At 46.1% G+C, this 22,914-nt stretch overlaps 1 protein-coding gene across 2 annotated transcripts; it reads right to left on the bottom strand.

Annotated features, from left to right (window-relative positions):
• Positions 1-1,288: 1,288 nt before the first annotated feature.
• Positions 1,289-22,866, bottom strand: LOC309516293 (sulfotransferase 1 family member D1-like). 2 transcript variants are annotated; one of them, XM_082195079.1, is made up of 9 exons: positions 22,690-22,866; positions 20,758-20,913; positions 18,656-18,804; positions 16,040-16,165; positions 9,024-9,121; positions 7,072-7,198; positions 4,636-4,733; positions 3,801-3,981; positions 1,289-2,618 (listed from the first exon to the last, which is right to left on the bottom strand). In XM_082195079.1, exons 2-9 carry the CDS (start codon positions 20,829-20,831, stop codon positions 2,506-2,508), a joined length of 966 nt encoding a protein of 321 aa, XP_082051205.1. In that variant the 5' UTR covers positions 20,832-20,913; positions 22,690-22,866; the 3' UTR covers positions 1,289-2,505. The 2 variants fall into 2 exon arrangements, with proteins under 2 accessions (XP_082051205.1, XP_082051206.1); XM_082195080.1 differs by lacking the exon at positions 20,758-20,913 and having other exon boundaries at positions 22,690-22,861.
• Between the last annotated feature and the right edge of the window lie 48 nt (positions 22,867-22,914).

The following is a 22,914-nucleotide window of genomic DNA, read 5'->3' as shown; positions in this document are numbered from 1 at the left end:
GTCATGACGGCTGCCTAAGCATGAAAAGACACAACTTGGTATCAGCGCATATGGACAAATGGGGCCATGTGACAAAATGTGCTGGAATGCTCCCGTTCAGGGTTCAAGCCACCCCATTCCACCTCTCCTCCCTTTGGTTTCTCACCCTCCCATTGGTCAGTATGCCATGCCTTCTGAGCATGCTCACTGGGCTGCCTGAGTTTCTTCATCTCCATTTTAGTTTCAGTGGACGCTCCCGCCCAATCCCAGCTACATTCAATTGTTTAATTCCCCCGTTGCTGGTTATGGGCAGGTGACTCATCTCTGTTCTCCTGCTCCAGCCATTCCGTTCTATTTCCCCTCTCCCCTCCCACCCAGTCATGAGGGTTTCCGACAGCAGTTTGGTGTGCACACTTCACCAGTTGTTTGTTGGCATCCATCTGTCTCAAGAGATAATGGAGTGTGCCTCTGCGGAAGAAAACCCTTGTTTTAGGAGCCAAAGAGCAAGTCATGGTGGCTTTCTGTCCAGTCAGCTAGCAACGTTTATCAACCATGATAGTGACAAAGCCATTTATTGAAAGCAGATCTGCCCAAATACTGTATTTTTCGCGCCATAAGACACACCTGACCATAAGATGCACCTAGTTTTTAGAGCAGGAAAACAAGGGGGGAAATTCTGAATCAAATGTTGTACTAAACTATTTAAAACAGCAAAGCAGGTGGCTCCTGTCCGCTTTGCTGCTTTAAAGCGAGCCACGGTATATAATGAAGAGAATGGAAAAAGGATAGACATTCCATTAAAATGTAGCTGTTTTCATGATCACTGGGAAGTCAGTATTGGCAGCCGTCACATAAACTAAAATGTGTGCATTTTACCGTTATTAATCAGGACATCATTTAAGGGGCATTTAAGGGACATCCATCAATAAGGGACAGCAGCGGGACATGGCGCTGGAATAAGGGACTGTCCCTTCAAATAAGGGACACTTGACAGCTATGGATTGACTAAAGTTGTTGAGCTTTTTTGGGGAGCCACAGTTGTTGAGCTCCCTAAAGAAAGTTAGCAGCACAACAGCTGAGGGTCCAATGACCAACCAGGATCGACCAGGGACACCCCACGAACAACCAGTAGATCGCGATCAACCTGTTGGGCAGCCCTGCCCTAAACCATGACATTGAGAAATCACTTCAGGCAAGGAGCCCTTCTGACTGTGTGCTTGAGATGCCGGAACAATGCCTCAGGCCGCCAGCGCTGAGGAAATGTTATAGCTGGCCAAGTGTGATGTGCCAAACAGATTAGCAAATATACTTTGTGTGGTAATTACAGAAGCACCTGGTCTGAAAGAGGGAGGACTTTATTGGAAACAAGAGTCAACTAAGCACGGGAAGTGAGAACAAGATAAAGGCCACTCCTTCGGGACTCTCTCTGAAGCAGTTGCATAAAAGTCAGAAGTCCCAGAGGCAGAGCTGTAGTCGGGTCAGGCAGAGAGCCAAAGTCCAGGGGAGCAAGCGTAGATCAGAAAGGACAGAGGCAGGGACTTTGCAAAGGTTAGGCAAATGGTTAGCTCTGAGGAAGGAGCCGTCCGAGAGACGAGACGCAAGCTGCAGGATTCTTTGTGGCTCTTCTTATTGACGGGTTGTTGAGGAACTTAGCCTGAAGGAATGGTTCTATGAGGCAAACCTATTGGCTCCTCAGGACAGCTAAGCTGCTGAGATGCAATGACTTCTTCTGGACCATTATCTGTGTTACGGAAATTACAGGGGGGGGGCACATCTTTAAAGTTAAATGTTACAAATATTATGCCTGAATGTATCCTTTCAACTTGACAGCTCAGGGAAGTTACCTAGCTTTAAAAATAATATAAAATCAACTCCTTTGCCAGTTTCCGCCATTCCAAAGCTATTTTCCCCTTGAAAAAGGACTCCAGGAAGTTCCTAGAGGTGACAATTGCTGGGCTCATTGTTAGCCAAGGGAAGCCAAATCTCATCACCTGACTTGCCTCAGGCTCCAGACATGCAAAGGAAGTTCTATTGTACTTTTGGGTGGTGGGTACTTAAGACATATTTGTCTATGCTAATCTTGCCCTGCCATGTCTGCTTATGCTAATCTTGTACCAAGTACTTGTCTGGGCATGTTTACCAAGGTTAACCCCCTCCCCTTTTGTGACATGTCAGTGATGTAGCAATGATGCTGTACGAACTGTATTCTGGGATATGATGGGAAAGTTTAAAAGTCTTTGTCACCCCATCCTCAGGGTTCAAAATTACTCTTTGAACCTGTTGCACAATAAACTGATCTACAGCTATTTGCTCCGGTTGGTGGCTGGACTCCTTCCTTTATTCCGCAGGGACCCGCGGGCTCTGCCCGACGAGCTGGGTGACTGAGCAGCCTCACACCTAGATTTTTCCGTAACAATCTGGGTAGTGATAAAGCACAACAAATCTCAAATTAATCATTGTGGGAGCAGCGCTGAGAGAGGAGAAGCCAGCGGCTTTCACCCCGCTGTAGAGAAAAATGTTTGTCCCTTAGATCTCCGTTCGAAAAAGCAAGGTAGATCCCTTCATTTTCTCCGCATAATCCTCATCAAATCTCTCGTTCTGAGCTACGGTGAATTGGTTCTTCCAGTCACCTGCAATCCCTGTGGAGAAGGAAACCAAAAAATCACTAGGTGACCATCATAAGGCCTATGTTCTGTTCTGCAGATAACCATCAGCGCTGTAATCATTCTAGCCCAGAGCTAGGAACACTTCAGACCATAGAAATCAAAGGATTGCGTAGGGTTTGACCCAGATAGCATGGGCACAAACCATTTGCTGGCAGGGTGGGTCAAACAATTCCGTTTCCCAGCGCTTGAGACAATTTGCTTTTCTTCAGTAGAAGTACCTACTAATAGCTAACATTAAAGAGCCACGGTTATTTCACTAATTTTTTTTTAAGGGGGGAAGGGGGAAGGAATTGGGAGCAAAGCAATACTTAAAGATTTCACTCACTTCAGGGAATATAAACTGGCATTGGGGAACGACAGCCCTTTCATGGGGCAAGAAGAAGAAGAAGATGGAGGAGATGGAGGAGGAGGAGGAGGAAGGAAGGAAGGAAGGAAGGAAGGAAGGAAGGAAGGAAGGAAGGAAGGAAGGAAGGAAGGAAGGAAGCTCCCACTAAAGAAGATTGGCAACTCAAATTAATGGAATATGCCGAAATGGCTAAATTACCGGGAACTGGAAGACTTAGAAATCAAGAAGACAACAAATATTAAAAAAGAATGGAAAATGTTTATTGCAAATGGACAAAAGCATTGTAAGGAAGTTAATACTCTAGCAGGTTTTTAAAAATACTTGCAACATTAAGGAGAATGTTTAAATTTGGGTATAATTAAAGATAAGGAAAAAAAGAACCCGGGAAGGTAATGAGGGGATCTGAGGGATCCCAAAATGTGGATTTAATATTGTGTGAAAATGTTTTATTTTTTTATTTTTGTGTGTGTGATGATAATGTTTAATTTCAAAAATTAATTTTAAAAAAATTGAAAAAATACACGTGTTATATACGCACGGAAGACTATTACATTGTTAAATGTAAGTATTTACAGATCTTATGAACAAGAATTCTAACTTTCATATCTATTGAGAACTTGAAAACGTGCCGTGAAGAAACTTGGCATAATATTAAAATAATCTAAAACGTGTAAGGATCTTAAATTGCCAATTTTTTAAACTATTGTTCTGTTGTTGTTGTTGTTGTTTTAAAAAAAACTCTGGTCCCAATTAACGATTTGTGGGAAGCTGAATGTTGCGAAGTCATATTGCATATAAAGGAGACTGACCTTTTCTCATGAAAGGAGACACACTGTGGTCCATTTGGTCAGCTGGCATCATGGTATAGTTTGAAGTGGCGTTCTTCTGCATCTCCTTGAACGACGTATGATGAAGAATTTTATTCACCACTTCCTCCGACACCTCCTTTCCCAGAAACCGAATCACCTTCTCTACTTCACGCTTGGGGTCCTGCAAAAAGAGAGGCAGCGGATGCTTCCTGATTGTCAGTCTTTTGGGGTGGGATTCATTCCCCTGACTATTAAGTCCAGTCGTGGCCAACTCTGGGGTTGTGGCACTCATCTCACTTTATTGGCCGAGGGAGCCGGTGTACAGCTTCCGGGTCATGTGGCCAGCATGACTGAGCCGCTTCTGGCGAACCAGAGCAGCGCACGGAAACGCCGTTTACCTTCCCGCCAGAGTGGTACCTATTTATCTACTTCCACTTTGATGTGCTTTTGAACTGCTAGGTTGGCAGGAGCAGGGACCGAGCAACTGGAGCTCAGCCCGTCACAGGGATTCAAACCCCTGACCTTCTGATCAGCAAGTCCTAGGCTCTGTCAGCAAATTCAGGTTTTGACATTATTATCTGGAGTTCTTACATGACAAACCCAAAAGATCAGACTTTTGGTAATGAGCAAAAATGACTGGAAAAGGCACTAGGGAGTGTGGGTTAACACTTGTTTTGATGAAAGACCATCTCAATTCTTAGGAAGCAAATAAGAATAAATGCTCATTAAATAGCCAAACGTGTCGTCTGCTCTCCCTAAAAAGAAATCAGCAGGAATGCTCAGTAAACAGGCTGTCTGGGACCATCATGCCTTTAGCATCAGAGGTTTCACACACCTCCTTCATGTCTTCATAGAAGAGATACAGAATATTAGGGTGGGTCTTCTTCTTCTCCCACCATCCTTTTACATGGTCATACCAGGATCCAAATGCCACTACAAAGGGAGAGAGAGATGGGCAAAATTTTTTTTTAAAACTCAGATTACAAAAAAAATTAAAAGAATACGGACAGAATATCAATATGAAAAAGCATCAATGGTCAAAGGCTACTAAGAAGTACAGCGGTACCTCAGGTTACATACGCTTCAGGTTACAGACTCCGCTAACCCAGAAATAGTGCTTCAGGTTAAGAACTTTGCTTCAGGATGAGAACAGAAATTGTGCTCCGGAGGCGCGGCAGCAGCAGGAGGCCCCATTAGCTAAAGTGGTGCTTCAGGTTAAGAACAGTTTCAGGTTAAGTACGGACCACCGGAACGAATTAAGTACTTAACCTGAGGTACCACTGTAAGTCCGATTGAACACGTGGACCTTGCTTCTGCATGGGCTCTGACTACATGAGATGGAGGGTATTCTACACAATATTTGTTTTCTTTCTTAATTCTTCCAGCTTTGCACATACCACAGAAGCTACCTTTCTATTGCAGGTATATCACATTTGTTAAACCCCGAGTGTACTATACAGTGGTACCTTGCTTCTCAAACTTAATCAGTTCCGGAAGTCCGTTCCAAAACCAAAGCGTTCCACAACCAAGGAGCGCTTTCCCATAGAAAGTAATGCAAAACGGATTAACCCGTTCCAGACTTTTAAAAACAACCCCAAAAACAGCAATTTGACATGAATTTTATTATCTAACGAGACCATCGATCCATAAAATGAAAGCAATAATCAATGTACTGTACTATAAAATAAATAAAACAGTATTGTAGATTATAAAAATATTTTATTTCCCCTTACCTGCACTCATGATAGTCATTGTTTGGAGGGGGAGCTTTTATCCATTTCCACAGTCACACAATCAATCAATCAATCAATCAGTAGCTGAACTGGGATCCACACAGTCACAAAAACAAATTAATTGGAAAACCCCCAAAACAAAAAAGGCAAAATAAATAGCAAAAACAAAAGCAACAAATATAAGCTTCAAATATCACCTCAGAGCACTGCAATCGGAAACGGAAGGCTGAGTTACAATGGGGGGGACGCAAATTAGCAGCGCAACAGAAAACACAGGGGGAATCAAAACTGAGCACATTTAGCTTCTGAAAGAAAGTTCAAAAACCGGAACACCTACTTCCGGTTTTGCAGTGATCAGGTTCCAAGCTGTTTGTGAACTAAGCTGTTCGAAAACCGAGGTACCACTGTATTTTGAATGGCAAATATGTGCAAAGTCACATTCCTAGTTATATGCAGTTCATCTTTGGACTTCCGTTGCCTGTATATGAGCAGCAGTTGGGTTGAAAGGCCATTATTGTTTTGTGTCCTGCTTACCACAAACATTGAGGGCAACTCTATCCTTCAGGCTTTAAGGAGTTCAACAGTCTCCCCCTCCTCTATGGGGGCCTTTGATATTTTTATTCCCTGGTTGGAGGGGGAGGGGAACCCTATTAGACCCTAACAGAGATTTTTTTGGGACCAAAGCACACACTTCCTTTTAAAATGTGCATCTCTCCCATATGTGAAAGGAAGGAAATTTACAGTGAAAATGTGTCCGTAGGCAAGGAGATACTAACCCCATCCTCAGAGGTGGTTTTTGGGTAGCGCGACTGGGCACTGCGCTGAAGGGGGCACCACAACAATGTTATGGAATGAAGTGGGGAGGTACCCAATTTGAGCATCGCGCAGAGTGTGGCTTAACTCTGAGAGCCCAAAATCTGCCACCACCTTCCTGATTTTCAACCTAAATCAGTATACCTCCACCCCTGTCTTACACCCGATGGGAACAGACCTGCTCTTAACACAGGAGCCTGCCATTTGGCCCTCAACAACAACTTAAGTAAAGGTAAAGGGACCCCTGACCATTAGGTCCAGTCATGACCGACTCTGGGGTTGCAGCGCTCATCTCACTTTATTAGCCGAGGGAGCCGGCGTACAGCTTCCGGGTCATGTGGCCAGCATGACTAAGCTGCTTCTGGCGAACCAGAGCAGCGCACGGAAACGCCGTTTACCTTCCCGCCTGAGCGGTACCTATTTATCTACTTGCACTTTGACGTGCTTTCGAACTGCTAGGTGGGCAGGAGCAGCGACCGAGCAACGGGAGCTCACCCCGTCACTGGGAGTCGAACCGCCAACCTTCTGATCGGCAAGTCCTAGGCTCTGTGGTTTAACCCACAGCGCCACCCGCGTCCCTCCCAACAACTTACCAGACTACAAATCCCAGGATTCTTTGGGGGACACCATGACTGTTTAAGAGGAACAAAACTTTTGCCTAACTAAGGACCAGGAGAAGGTCCACAGGTTGTACTCAGAAATGAAATGTTCTTTCCAAGTTCTACCTTCCCCCGCCACAAATTTCCCGAGAAACTCATCCCAGGTTCCAGGTTCTGGGTGCATCTTTGCCATCTTGTAGAAGTAGTAATAAGAGACAGCTACATCCTTGGCATTCCTGGCCACATAGATCATCTGTGGGAATGAACATTGAGTGTTTCTGTTTTGTCCAAATTTGCAAAACGTACGTTTGAAAAACTGATCCTTTTCTTGAAAGTCTGAAATTTAAAAAATAAGTTCTATGATCTGTACACCCCATTCCTCATTCTTAAATAAATTCATAATGAACTTACTAACTTATAAAAAGGGAAGGCTGCATTTTATGGAATGACATTTTACCCAAATTTCAAAAACATTCCCTATCTCTTTCAGCACTGGTGCACACTGTCTGTATTGGCAGGCAAGAATGCTCCCTCCATACCTGCGTGAAGTGCCCTGACTATCAAAGTTTACAGATCCGTGAGGTAAATATGGGACCAATACAAGCAGCCATATGCCTCTTTGATACATGATGAAAGATCCCATCTGAAAGGTCCACTAGGTAATTTGGGAAGGTTGATAACTTGGAGACATTCCAAGACTGGAAGGATATAGAATCATTAGACCAAATGAAGAATAAACTAGACCTTGAACCCACTACCCATTCATGTTCCAGTACATGCAAATTCAACCTTTCCTGAGTAGGTTTAGCAAAAGTCAACAGTTTTGGAGTGGAAAGAATGGATATGAAATATTATTAGATGTCAACTATGTACATAATGAGACAACAGTACACAAATACATAATAAAATGGAATAAAGATATGAATATTGGAATCTCACAAGATGTATAGCTATTTTTGTTTCAAACAAATGAAAAATTGTTTCAGTTCCTCAAGTGCAACATCTTATGAGAATTGTATAAAGATGGCAGTCCAATGGCAGTGGACTCCATGGAAAAGCAACTCAGGAGATGGGAGATAGATATGTCAAGAGCCAAAAGGGGACGAATAATATATTTCTTATATCTGCCCATCTGACTAGGTTACCCAGGCCACTCTGGCAGACTTGCCACAAAAATACAGGAACAACCACAGCAAGAACAACATCAATAACGAAAAGCTTCCTGAAACAGGGCTGCCTTCAAATATCTACTGCAATGCGCTCTATGTGGGGCTTTGAAGGTGATCCAGAAACTACAACTAATCCAGAATGCGGCAGCTAGACAGGTGACTGGGGGCGGCCGCCGAGACCACATAACACCGGTCTTGAAATACCTACACTGGCTCCCGGTACGTTTCCGAGCACAATTCAAAGTGCTGACCTTTAAAGCCCTAAACGGCCTCGGTCCAGTATACCTAAAGGAGCATCTCCACCTCCATCGTTCTGCCCGGACACTGAGGTCCAGCGCCAAGGGCCTTGTGGCGGTTCCCTCCCTGTAAGAAGTGAGGTTAGAGGGAACCAGGCAGAGGGCCTTCTCTGTAGTGGCACCCGCCCTGTGGAATGCCCTCCCACCAGATGTCAAACAGGAAAATAACTACCAAACTTTTAGAAGACATCTGAAGGCAGACCTGTTTAGGGAAGCTTTTAATGTTTAATAGGTTATTGTATTTTAGTGTTTCGTTGGAAGCCGCCCAGAGTGGCTGGTGGGACCCAGCCAGATGGGCGGGGTATAAATATATTATTATTATTATTATTATTATTATTATTATTATTAGGGAACCACCAGGAGCCTTGGCTCTGAAACTCAGTGTCCAGTCTGAACAATGGGGGTGGAGACGCTCCTTCAGGTATACAGGACTCCTTGATCCTTCATAGAATCAAATCCAAGGCTGAAGCAAATTCAGAGATTGAAATATACTCACAATTTGGATCCTATTGTTCTAGGACCAATCAGAGATGGTTCAGTCAGAATGCGTAGTCAGGCAAAAGTAAGCAATAGCGTCTGTAGTGCATCCTAATGAAAGGCAGATTTATTTTACCTTGCAACCATTTTCCCAAAAGGACTCGGGGACAAGTTGCACTGGGAGGTGAGTCTTAACTAGTCGCGGAGAAGGTATCTCAGCAAGTTGTTCTACACCTTGAAAACATAGAGAAAACAATTAAAGTGGGCAAGGGACAAAAACATTTGAAAAAATAATTTATTCTGAACCTGATCTAGAGATGCCCCTGAATTCTTGCACAGGTGGAATTTGTCAGTGAATTTGTGGGTCTACCCATGGAGACCTGCCCAGCTAAAACAGGTTATTTACCAATGACAGAGGCTCTAACATCCCAATAACTGCACAGAGCTCACCTGTTACAAGAAGGATACCTGCCTGTTGCTTTTTAAAAAAAAAAATTAAATTGATTTTTCCATGTATACTTCTTCTAACAATATATCTTTGACAATTTTTCATATTTCCACCCTCCTCCCCTGGACTTCCTTATACTCCCGTTTTCCTTTAGTTCCATATCATTCACTCTGCGTATTGTTTCCCAAAGTTTTCCCAATACACATAGACTTATTTTCTGTTGTATACAGTTGTGATTGTTTACTCAAACCCTGCTATTAGGGGATGATTAGCTGCTTGTGCTTAAAATGGTGCCCCTTCAGAGTTTGTGCGGCCCCACAAACCTCTGTGTGTGACAGAGCTCCTCAGACATGTCTGCTCTAGTCACTGTTAGAGTCCGACAGTGGCTGTTTGCGGAAACGCCTCCAACAAAGAAGTTCCTTAACGGAAACACGTCTCCTGGACTCACGACGTGACAGCTTCCGACGAAGCATGGGTCTCCCTGCAATTGCTTCTGACACCTCCCCACTATTTTCACTGGACGTGTCTCTCACCCCTTTCTCCCCCCTGCTTCCTGCCTGCGCTGCTGCATCTCTCTCAGTATCCCTGAGATCCTCCTCCAGAGACCCCGCGCTCCCCCTGCTGGTCCCTGCTTTGGCTGTTGAGTCTCTCCCAGTCTCTGGGAGCCCTATCACCTCCTTTCCCTCTGAGGTCAGTTCCCTGACATCCACCTCCCCTCCAGGGCCCCCTTCCCCCCCGCCCCCTCCCTCTCCTCTGGGCGGTGAGGAGCTGAAACCCCGAAACGAATCCTCTTCATCTTCCGACGTCTCGAACATCTCCCTCCATCGGTCTTTGTTCCGACTCGCTGAATCCTCCTCCACCTCGGAATCAGAGAACCCCTCCAACTCCTCTTCTTCGTCTGTGGTGGCGAAGTATTCCCTCCGGAACCTCGCCACTGGCTGGGGTTTTCGAGGGAATCTCTGATGAAAAGTTTCAATTAGAACCTCGTCATCTACATCCTCTGCCCTGACCCAGGTGTTTTCCGACTCCGGTTCCCCTTCCCACATTACCAAATACTCTACTTGCTCTCCTTTCCACCTGGAATCTAGGATCTCCGCTGCATGGTAGCTGTGTTCTTTTTCCTCCATCGCTGGTCCCCTATTGACCCTCCCCTCTCTGTCCCCTATATACGGTGACAGCAACGATCTGTGGAACACTGGGTGCAACTTCATGTGGTTCGGTAACCGGAGTCTGAAAGCCACTGGGTTGACCTGTTGCGTGACTTCAAATGGGCCCAGTCTTTTGGGTCTTAACTTCTTACAACCTCCTTTAAATGGTAACCCTTGGGTGGACAGCCACACCTGGTCTCCCACCCTAAGGCTTTCCCCTTCCCTTCTGGTTTTGTCTGCCTGCCTCTTATATTCCTCCTTCGCCCGGTTTAAATTAAGTTGGAGTTGGCGATGGATCGCTTCCATTTCTTCAACGAACTGTTCTGCTGCTGGAACGCTCCAGTTCTCCCCCTCCCCCCCTGGGAAGGCTCGGGGATGACACCCGTGATTGGCCAAAAAAGGGCTCATTCCCGTGGACACGTTCTCTGCATTGTTGTAAGCAAATTCTGCCAACGCCAGCTTCTCCACCCAATCATTCTCTCTGTCATTAACATAACACCTCAAATATTGCTGGAGGACACCATTAGCTCTTTCCGCCTGCCCGTTGGTTTCTGGATGACGGGCAGTAGAGAAATTAACCTCTACATGCAGTAAGCTCATGAGCTTCCTCCAGAACCTGGAAGTAAATTGTTTCCCTCGGTCCGAAACCACCCTCAAGGGGGCGCCATGCAACCTAAACACATTTTCCACAAACAATTTGGCGGTTTCTTCTGCTGTGACCGCATGTGAGCAGGCTATAAAGTGTGCCATCTTGGTTAACAGATCTACCACCACCATAATGGCTGTTTTCCCTTTGGACCTGGGCAGATCAGTCATAAAATCTATTGCCACTGCCTCCCACGGTCTTTCCGGCGTGGGTAGTGGTTCTAATAAACCTGCCGGTGCCCGCCTCTCCCCCTTGGCTCGTTGGCAACGGTCACACCCTCTCACATATTCACGCACATCTTCCCTGACCTTGGGCCACCAGAATTCCCTGGTAACCAGCCACATGGTTTTGTGTTGCCCAAAATGCCCTGCTGTGGGGTTATCGTGCAGTTGCTTGAGTACCTTTTCCCTCAATTCCCCTTCAGGTATGTATAACGCTCCCTTGTAGTACAACGCCCCATTTCTCTCCTCAAAACCCCCGGGTTTGTCTCCCTCCCTCCTAAGACTCCTGAGTTTGTCCTGGGCGTATACATCCTGCCCCGTTCCCTCTACCAGTTCCCTTTGCCCCACCAATGCCGCCCCACACACCCAGCGGTCCTCGGGAATGACATGGGTCTCTTCGGGTACACCCTCTCCCTCCAAATATTCAGGTTTGCGTGAGAGAGCGTCCGCCCTAACGTTCTCCGGGCCTGGTACGTAACAAATCTCAAAGTTAAATTTGGAGAACTCCTGGGCCCATCTCAACTGCCGTTGGTTGAGCACTCGCGCAGTTCTCCAATACTCTAGATTCTTATGGTCCGTGCACACTTGCACCTTCTGTTGTGCACCAATTAGTAGGTGCCTCCATCTCCGGAAGGCCTCATAAATTGCAAGAAGTTCCCGGTCGTACACCGTGTAGTTCCTCTCAGACTTGTTCAGCTTCCGCGAAAAGAAGGCACACGGTCGCCACTCTGACCCCTCCTTCCCCGGCTGCAGAAGAAGCACCGCCCCTATGGCTCGGTCCGACGCGTCTGTTTCGACCCTCAGCTTTTTTTGTAAATCCACATGTAGAAGTTGTTCGCCAGAGGCGAAGGCCCTTTTCAGTTCCTCAAACGCTCGCTCCGCCTCCCCCGTCCAAACAAACTTCTTTTTGCTGCTGAGACAGTCCGTGATGGGCGCCGTCAGGTGGGCGAAGTTGCGGATGAACTTACGATAAAAGTTTCCAAACCCTAGGAACCTCTGCACATCCTTCTTGGTCTTGGGTGTTTTCCATTCCAGCACCGCTTGAACCTTGCCGGGGTCCATGGCCAACCCTTTGTCTGACAAGCGGTACCCCAGGAATTCCACCTCCTTGGTATGAAACTGACACTTCTCCAGTTTCACCCACAGTCGGTTGGCTTGCAGCCTGCTCAACACTTCTCTGACGTCTCTCACATGTTGCTCCTCATTCTCCGAATACACCAACACGTCATCTAAGAAGGCCACGCAATTCTTGTAGAGCAAAGGCCCCAGTACGTGGTTCATGAAAGCTTGAAAACACGCGGAGCCTGTTTGTAATCCAAAAGGCATAACTAAGTATTCAAATGCCCCCAAAGGGGTGAACATGGTGGTCTTCCATTCATCCCCTTTCCTTATACGTATCAGGTTGTACGCCCCCCTTAGGTCCAGCTTTGTAAAAATCTTTCCCTTCCGCACCCTGGTCAAAATATCATCAATCCTGGGCATAGGAAAAGCCGCCGGCTCTGTCACTGCATTTAGGGCCCGAAAGTCACATACCAGCCTCGGCTTGTCCGTGTTTTTTTTGTCCACAAAAAACACTGGGCTACCCCCCGCTGCCTTGGACTCTCTGATGAAGCCCCTCTTCAGGTTCTTGTCAATGAACGCTCGCAACTCCTGCATTTCCCTGTCTGACATGGCATACAACTTGCCTACAGGAAGCTGTGCTCCAGGGAGTAAATTGATCTGGCAATCAAAGGGTCTATGCGGAGGTAGTTGGTCAGCTTCCTTCTCGCTGAACACGTCGCTGAGATCAGCATACTGTGGTGGCACCTTCCCCTTCTCCACTACTTCAGTCCCTGCCAGGGTGGCTTGGGCCCCTGCTGACCCCTTTTCCCCCCTGCAGTGTTCTAAGCAATGTGCGGAACCGAAGGAAACCACTCTTTGATGCCAGCCCACCAGCGGATCATGTAGGGCTAGCCAGCTCATTCCCAAAATAATGGGAGCACCTCCCAAGGTGGCCACATTAAACGCTATCAGTTCTGTGTGCCTTGCCACCCTCATTATCATTGGGATGGTCTGCAAGCTGACTCCTCCTCCCAACAGTTCCCTGCCATCGATCGTGGTCACCTGCAGGGGGTTGCTTAAAGGGATAGTCTGTATCTGGTGTTCAGCAGCAAACTCCTTGCTCATAAAATTGCAGGAGCTGCCTGAGTCCAACAGTGCCTTTATTTTTAGGGGGTGTCCATTTTGCAGCTCTAGCGACACTTCAATCACTAGAGCCGGTCGAGGAGCTTCTGGCACTGGCACTTGGGGAAGGGGCACTTTCACTGCTCTTTGGCCTGGCTGCAGTGCCCTGATGGCAACCAGGCGTTGGCTTTTACCTGCTCCGTTTCTCCCTGCTCTTCCCCCTCAACAGTTCCCACCATCCCTTGCCATTCCTTCCTCTGGGGGCAGACTCTGGCAAAGTGGCCTGGCTGTTGGCAGAGATAGCATTTCCGGGCTCCCTTTCCCTCCTTCTTCGCCCCCTCACTGGGCTTTGAAACTGCGCGCGCGCGGGCTGTTCCGATTTCCATCGGCTCTGCCGGCGGGAAAGCTGGCTCAGGAATGTCTGGAATGCGTAACTCCTTCCAACGTTCCCCTCTCCCTTCCCGCCTCTCCAAGGCTCTTGCCTCCTGGCGCGCTCCAATGGTCAGCGCAGATTTGGTCAGCTGATCCATAGACACCGCCCTGGGGCTCCTGGCCAGCTCGTCTTTCACAGCTGAAGAAAGACCTTCTTCAAATAGCATCTGAATGGGTGCTGCCGATAAATCCCACCCCAATCTGTGAATCAGCATGGTAAATTCAGTCCAGTACTCACGGACAGATCTGCTTCCCTGCTTGCAAGCCATTAACTGTCTGCGCACCGCCCCTTCCTCAACGTCGCTGGAAAACATGATATCCATTGCACGAAAAAATTTCATAGTGTCCTTTAGGATATCGTTGTGCGTTGCCATCAGGGGTCGAACCCAGTCTCGCGCGCCCTTCTCAAGATGCCCAATTACAAAAGCAACTCGAGATTCCTCATCAGGGAACTCATCAAACTGGACATTCAGGGCATATTGCATTTCAGTCCTAAAGGCATGGTAATCCTTGGGGTCCCCCCCAAACTTCTGCACCAATCCTGGTACCTTTCTGGGGAACTGAGTGGTTCTCCCCTTCTTGTCTGCATCTTGAGCCCTCCTCTCCTCGAGCCTCGCCGTCTGCAGCGCCAGTTGGACCTCCAATGCTCGGCATCTTTCTTCCAAGCTTGGATCAGCTCCTCCCCCTGCTCCGGCTGGGTCGCTCATGATGCTTTCTCCTGCACAGACAGCGTACAGAGACTGTCGGACTGCTATTAGGGGATGATTAGCTGCTTGTGCTTAAAATGGTGCCCCTTCAGAGTTTGTGCGGCCCCACAAACCTCTGTGTGTGACAGAGCTCCTCAGACATGTCTGCTCTAGTCACTGTTAGAGTCCGACAGTGGCTGTTTGCGGAAACGCCTCCAACAAAGAAGTTCCTTAACGGAAACACGTCTCCTGGACTCACGACGTGACAGCTTCCGACGAAGCATGGGTCTCCCTGCAATTGCTTCTGACACCTCCCCACTATTTTCACTGGACGTGTCTCTCACCCCTTTCTCCCCCCTGCTTCCTGCCTGCGCTGCTGCATCTCTCTCAGTATCCCTGAGATCCTCCTCCAGAGACCCCGCACTCCCCCTGCTGGTCCCTGCTTTGGCTGTTGAGTCTCTCCCAGTCTCTGGGAGCCCTATCACCTCCTTTCCCTCTGAGGTCAGTTCCCTGACACCTGCCAATGAGTCTATTTCTTTATTTTGCCTCTTCATAGATGTTGTAAATGGTTCTCATTCTCTTTTAAAGCCTTTGTTGTCATTTTCATGTAGTTTTTCTGTTAGTTTTGCCAGTTCTGCATATTCCATAAGTTTCCCTAGCCACTGTTCTTTCGTGGGTATTTCTTCTGTCTTCCAAGTTTGTGCTAATATATGGTAATTCTTGCCGCTGTTGTTGCTTACATAAATAATTTCTAATTTTCTTTTTTTACATCTTGGTCTAAGATTCCTAGGAGGAATGCTTCTGGTTTCTTAACAAAAGTCTTTTAAAACTTTTTTTCAATTCATTATATATCATTTCCCAATAATTTCTAATCTTTTTGCATTCCCACCACATATGATAAAATGTACCATCTTTTTCTTTACACTTCCAACAAGTTTTTGATCCCTTTTTATACATTTTGACCACTTTCTCTGGTGTTATATACCATCTATACATCATTTTCATGTAATCGTCTTTCAGTAAGATGCAATCTGTAAATTTTAGGTTCACCTTCCACACCTTTTCCCAATCTTCAAGTTGTATATCATGACCTAAATCCTGAGCCCACTTTATTTGTGCTGACTTTACCATTTCATCCAGCGTTTCCCCATAAAGTAGGAGATGGTACATTTTTAAAAGTAATTTCGTATCAATCTCAACTATCTCTTTTTGAAAGTTTGAAACTGTATCTGCCCGTTGCTTTTGGAGCTGATCAATAATTTTTGTTTCCATCATTTCCACTTTTTAACCGGAAAGCAAAAAGTTGTGCTTCAAGGACCAAAAGTGTGGGGAAAACGCATACACTGGGCACGTAGGGAAGATGAATTCATCACCTTCTTTGTACTTTGTAATACAGCAAAGGCTTTACCATTAATAACGTCAGGAATAATCAGCTCCATGAAAGGAACACGATTGAAAATGGCATCTCGTTTACATTTTTCCACATCTGCATCGTTGTAAATCATGTCCAGAATCTCACTGACCCAGGTTGTGCCTGAAAATGTAAATGCATGTGCAAATTAGATAAAATTACCCACAGAGTAAATTTTAGCATAAGGTATCAGCTGGGTTTGTAAAGCGCGTCCTCCCTAAAAGAGGGTACATGTTGTGGTGAGACCTGGAGACTGACCTCCTGGTTGTGGGTGGGTATATTGGACAACCACAACACCCGATTGGTAGGTACCTCATTGCTGGGTTTAATCTGGCCAATAGGGAGCCGTCTAAACGGGGCAAGGGACCTATATATACCTATGCATGTGACCCAGAACATCCTCTTTCGGCTTGTGCATCGGAACACCCGCCCACCTCTCCCTACTTTTAGGGCATTTTGCGATTGACCTTGCTATGTCGTTGTGTGTTGTCTGTCGTTGGGACAGGGGCACGGCAGGAATTTTCCCCACTTGGCTGTTTGGCTGGTGCCATTTGGGTTTCGCTTGCCGCGTAGCAATTCGTCACAACTTGTAAGGTTGCGGATAGGCTCTGGTTCAGGTGATAGGGATGGGAGAACGCTCTCGCCATCCTTATGTGAAGGGTATTACATTAAAGGAATCTAGGGACTCAACTTGGTTTGGTCAACCCCCGAGAGGAGGTTGTACCCATGTCTGAGTCCAGGGGAGCATCTGGGGAGTGGACATAGTCCGTTCCTGGGCTTTCCACCTACCTCAGGTGTTCACTCTTGACTGCTACCTGCAAGGGTGTAGGGAGCTAGTTGAACCAGAGCCTATGCAACCACTCACTTTCTGTAATCAATAAAGTTGTGGCCTAAATTCTGCCAAAAACCAAAACTAAAATTGGAGTCAAATGTGTGCTTATTTAGGGGGGAGGTCTCTGGGTCTGAACACGCAAAATGGGTATAGATTGCTGACACTGCACACAAGTTTTAAGGGGGAATCCCTTAAAATCAGCTGATTAACACAGAAAAGGAATACAGAAAAATTGGTTTTAATTCAAACTGGATACAGAACTCCGCTTCCTGTGAATCTTAGCTATCGTTAAAAACAAACATAATCTATCCTTTAGAGTTGTGAAAATATGCTTGAAGCTTCCTGTGAAGTTTCTCTGAAGTTGTGGGGCTGCCTCTGATAAGGGTCCAAATTCTGGTGCAGAATTCAGTGGTCAGGTTGCTCACCAGGGCAAGACAGTTTGAGCATATAGTTGTGAGCATTAAACGCCCATTTGCAGATAGTCAACTCAGTCCTTTACAGCAGAATGCAGCAATCTTGCTTCTACTGTGCTGGCTGCCAGTTAGTTTCCAGGCTCAATTCAATACGCTGGATTTGACCTCTAAAGCCTTAAAATGGCTCACGGCCGCAATACCTCAACGACCTCTTCCGCCCATATGAACCGACTTGGCTCCTACATATTCAACATTTGTGGCCTTTTTTCATGTACCTCCTCTGTGAGAGCGTGGCAAGATGAGTACAGGCCTTTTCTGAGGTGGCCCCATTTATGGAATGCTCTATCCCTAGGGAGGCTTGCCTGGCTCCTTTGTAACATATCTTTAGGCACCAGGCAAAAACATTCCTCTTCTCGCAGGCCCTTGTTCAATTAAACAATCTAGGGACTTTTAATCTGGAGGCGGGCATTGTTTTTGTTTGTAACTATGCTTTGCAGGTGCTGACCTTTAAAGCTCTAAACGGCCTCAGTCCTGTATACCTGAAAGAGTGTCTCCACCCCCATCATCCAGCCCAGACACTGAGGTCCAGCTCCGAGGGCCTTCTGGCGGTTCCCTCATTGCGAGGAAGCAAAGCTACAGGGAACCAGGCAGAGGGCCTTCTCGGTAGTGGCACCCGCCCTGTGGAACACCCTCCCACCAGATGTCAAGGAAATAAGCAGCTATCCTATTTTTAAAAGACACCTGAAGGCAGCCCCGTTTAGGGAAATTTTTAATATTTAATGCTGTATTGTTTTTAACACTCGGTTGGTAGCCGCCCAGAGTGGCTGGGGAAACTCCGCCAGATGGGCGGGGTATAAATAATAAATTATTATTAGGGCAGCAGATAGAAAGCTGATGTTGCCATTCTTTTTTTTTTATGTCAGAAGAAAGTTCTGGCATGAGCACAAACAGTTCCAGCCTCAGGCCATAAGGTCTGCTATTCCAAACCCTGGAGCCCCTGACAATTAACATAACTTTGGCACAAAAGAAGGAGCTGCCATCCATCAAGGGATTCTTAGAGATGAATCCAATGGAGAAGACAGCTCAACATGGCATGGAAGCGACCTTGCATGGTCATCATGAGTACCACGGGCGAAGATGTAGCAGTCTGACAACTGCCAGTCACATATTCTCATTTGACGTGGCAATCTCACAAACACTGCCAGGATTTCTGGCAGAAGTGCATATTTTTCAAGCGACGTTTTGCAGTGTGTAACTAGACTGAATCCCACTCCTGAAAATGTCCCAATTCCCTGCAACAGATAAGCAGCCGTTGTGCATTCTATGCATTAAACATCAAAATCCAGGGAAGGCCTTAGGCTCAGGCACCTGATTTGGGGTAGGTGGCAATCAGAAGATCATCTGGCTTGGCCTGGAAGTTCTCCACCTGGCTCCATGCCTCAGCGATGCTCCAAAACAAGGCAACACCATGAACATCTACCAGTTGCCGCCTGAAGATACCTTCTTTCGACTCCATCCTCTGGCAAGGAAGAAGAGGAAGAAGTAGCAAACAGCAACAGCTTACATGTGTATGAAGCCTTCGTTTTTTATTGATTTCAGTAATGGACATATTGCATATTCCAAAGCTATCTAAAACACAGCAACATTGCAGTGGTTCAACATAGACAATTTTCTTCTGTTATCAGTGAAAGAAACGGGCTTGAAACATATCGGTAACTCGTCTCCCAATTACATATGTGTTTTGAATTGTGGAAATTAGAGCACAGTATTGATTTTATCAATGAGAGCTGGACCATAAAGAAGGCTGATCGCCAAAGAATTGATGCTTTTGAATTATGGTGCTGGAGGAGACTCTTGAGAGTCCCATGGACTGCAAGAAGATCAAACGTATCCATTCTTAAAGAAATCAGCCCTGAGTGCTCACTGGAAGGACAGATCGTGAAGCTGAGGCTCCAATACTTTGGCCACCTCATGAGAAGAGAAGACTCCCCGGAAAAGACCCTGATGTTGGGAAAGATGGAGGGCACAAGGAGAAGGCGATGACAGAGGACGAGATGGTTGGACAGTATTCTCGAAGCTACAAACATGAGTCTGACCAAACTGCGGGAGGCAGTGGAAGACAGGAGGGCCTGGCGTGCTCTGGTCCAGGGGGTCACGAAGAGTCGGACACAACTAAAGAGTCGGACATGACGAAATGACTAAACAACAACAATTGATTTTATGGTTTTTCACAGCCAAAGGTACACCTTAGTTATGAAATCCTTTGTTGGCATTACACGGAAGGATTATCTGCAATGAATATGTCCCACCGAATAGAAAAGAAAAGAAAAGAAAACCATTGTGATGTAAAGAATATTATGGAGTTGAAATCCCTAGCAGCTGTGAATAATCTTGTGCCCAGAAATCCGGCAGACTCATACTTTGTGGTGGCTTAAGGTGCCCTTCATAATGTCAGGAGGTGTTGGTTTCCACTGACATCATTGTTTACTTAATGATAGGAAAGGACCCTGGAGATTAGCACACTCTAGAAGCTACACATTAATGAGACTCTCGGCTACGGCAAGGTTTTATTAATCCATGTTTACAACCGCCCACGGAATTTGGGCAAGGGGAATTTCACAAATTATATGGAGGCAAACCCCTGGATTTGCCACCAAAGGTACCCCCAGAGCAACAATCAACCAAACTCCTTGGTTAGAGGCCTTCTTTAAATACCGCTCCCATGTCAAGTGGCCTTAAAACTTATAATAAATGCTTTGTAATTGCAGGGTTATAAAAAACAATAACAAAATAAGCTTCTGGGCTGCTTGAACCTCTGCCCATTTGAGGGCCGGACTAGATAAGACATGGGAGATTTGTGAATAGACTTTTCTGATATCTTGTTTGTTTAGAAGTGTCAGTAACAGCAAGGAGATTATTTGGATTAGGGATATAGCTCTGGGAAAGCAGAACTTTAATTTCTGCCCCAGGTGTCACCACCCCTTCTTAAATCCCCCCCCACAACTGCTACTTGCAGAGGCAAAAGAAACAGGTAGCCAGTGGCCCCCCAGAAGTTATGGGATGCCAGCTGCCATCAGTCTTAGCAAGCATGGCCAATGGCCAGAGAGATGTGGTTCAGCAACATCTGGGGAGCCAAAGTTTCCTCAGCTCTGTTCTAGGAGAATGACTGGATTATTTCCAGAGATGAGAACTGTTAAATTGTGGGTGAACGTATCAGACGACACAGTGATTCTTCAAACAGCTCTTGTTTATTCACAGGCCAGAACAGAACAGAACCGAAGGGTTCAGCCAGCCTGCGTATATAGAGCTCTAGTACAACGTAACTGTAGCAACTTTCTGTAACTATCCAATCACTGAACGTCACTTTCGATCCCTTATTTGCATATGTGGACCTGAACTATCTACAGTATCCCCATGCTGGCCCAGGGTGAGAACTTCAGTACATAACAAGAACAGAAATTGACACCAACCGTTCTGAATTTACACTACCCATTTGTCTTTCCTCTCTCCAAAGTTGGTGATTCTGGCTTCTACTTGTCCCCATGCCATATCATGGATACCATTGCAGCAGTGCTGGGGAGCAGCTCCTGTGTGGAGCAAGAAAACGAGCCCCACACGTAGGGAACCTGCCCAAATGCAGACTTCAAAAGAAATTATTTCTGTGTCACAGAGGTACAAAATGTAACACCTGAATTGCCTGGAATCAGGCAAGGACCAGAATTTCCTTTGGGCAGAGGAAAGAAACACACACAACTGAACTGCTTCTCTCCCACAGCTCTGCTGTGCTCCTGTGGAGATCAAACCTGTGGGGATTATCTCTTGCATAACAATGTTATCCAATGCTGTTTTATCCCCTTGTTCAAGGGGAGCGTACACGGTACATTTAAAACATATTATTTCTTGCAAAGAATCATGGGAGCTGTAAGTTACCCCTCACAGAGCTACAATTCCCAGCATGCCTAGCAAACAACATGGAGGGGGGGGGAATAAATTGCATTAAGGCAAAAGGTAAAGGACCCCTGGACGGTTAAGTCCAGTCAAAGGCGCTCATCTCGCTTTATTGGCCGAGGGAGCCGGTGTTTGTCCACAGGCAGCTTCCGGGTCATGTGGCCAGCATGACTAAGCCGCTTCTGGCAAACCAGAGCAGTGCCCAGAAATGCCGTTTACCTTCCTGTCAGAGCGGTACCTATTTATCTACTTGCACTTGACATGCTTTTGAACTGCTAAGTGGGCAGGAGCAGGGACCGAACAACGGGAGCTCACTCCGTTGTGGGAATTCGAACTGCTGACCTTCCGATCTGCAAGCCCTAGGCTCTGTGGTTTAGACCACAGTGCCACCCGCGCTCAGTTGATAGGAAATTGATAGGAAAGCTGTCATTGCCCTGACAACAGATGAAAAACTATGGGTGGAGACAGGGCTGGATTTAGGTTTGATGTGGCCCTAAGTTACTGAAGGTAATGGGGTCCTTTATATCCAGCTGTCCTTTGTCAACAACAAATAGTCACTGTTTTTGTGTGTTGAATATATGCTATATTATGGAGCTAATAGGTATCTAAAGAATATATGCTATATTATGGAGCTAATAGGTATCTAAAGCCATTTGCACATAACAAAATATGTATTTTATCGAAGTAATGGTTGAACTGAAATACAATTAATAAGAAGTATATTAATAGTGAAATACAATTAAGAAGAAGTATATTAATAGTGATAGTGATATTTTAGGGAGCAGGCGGGGCCCATTGCTTCCATTATAGGAGCCTACACAACACAAAACACTGTTGCTATATGGAGGTTTTATTTTATTTGTTTTTTATCTTATATTTTGGAAATGTACATCCAAGTTTTTTTTCCCCTTAAATTTTTTTGGGCCCCACAAGAGAGTGGGGCCCTAAGCTATAGCTTGTTTAGCTTATACGTAAATCTGGCACTGGGTGGAGAGAGTAAGCTCTGCAGTGCTAGAGTCTTGCACCATCAGCCTTAAGGAGATGATCTTGAGTAAGATATATACGGTGATACAGACAAAAATAACTCACTGTCTCCATGACTAAACTGGTGAGTAATCAGTTGTTTGGGAAACGACATGCCCGCTACTATGAATTTGTGTTGTCATCGACATCTTGATGGAACCTGTTTCTAAAGCCGCCTTCAGCTGAGTTGCAGCCACATAAGCCTAGCCTCTCCGCTAGTGGCAACCACCCTCCAACCCCCAGAAAGAGCCGGACAGAAAGGGCCCCTCGATGGCGAAACCTCCTGTAGTCTTGTTCCACAGAAAATGAGCATATATTGTTACCCTTAAATGAAATCTCTTTCTGAGTGGGCCTTCAAGAGAGCCCTGCGGCTGCACTGAAGGAGCTTGAAGCACCTGTCGGTAATTTCATTACAAAAGAAGCTTGCTTACCTGTAGTTAGTTTAGTGCTGTAAGATGGCACTAATATATGGTGCGCTCAAAGTGCAGTATGAGTTTGGTAGCTGATCTGAAGCTACAATTCCAACTCCTTGAAGCCTTTGTGAGCGAATTTGTTGCTTTCAGCTCTCAGCCAGGCGTCAGACTGCACAGACTTTTCTCTCAAACAGGTTGCACTGCTCTAGCGGTAGATTTCAACGTTCTCGGGAGAAGCTAGCT

This window comes from Podarcis vaucheri (assembly GCF_965113315.1).
Source record: "Podarcis vaucheri genome assembly, chromosome: 13".
Classification (NCBI taxonomy): Eukaryota; Metazoa; Chordata; class Lepidosauria; order Squamata; family Lacertidae; genus Podarcis; species Podarcis vaucheri.
The sequence above is the reverse complement of the archived record's forward strand: the minus strand, read 5'-3'. Positions and strand labels throughout refer to the sequence as shown.

Coding starts and splice junctions, on each gene's coding strand:
- LOC309516293 (XM_082195079.1), bottom strand. CDS start 20,831: ATGGGGACAAGTAGAAGCCAGAATCACCAACTTTGGAGAGAGGAAAGA. Junction 7,199..9,023: donor TTTGGGAAAATGGTTGCAAG/GTAAAATAAATC, acceptor TCATTCCCACAG/ATGATCTATGTGGCCAGGAA. Junction 3,982..4,635: donor TCTATGAAGACATGAAGGAG/GTGTGTGAAACC, acceptor CTCTTTTTGCAG/GACCCCAAGCGTGAAGTAGA.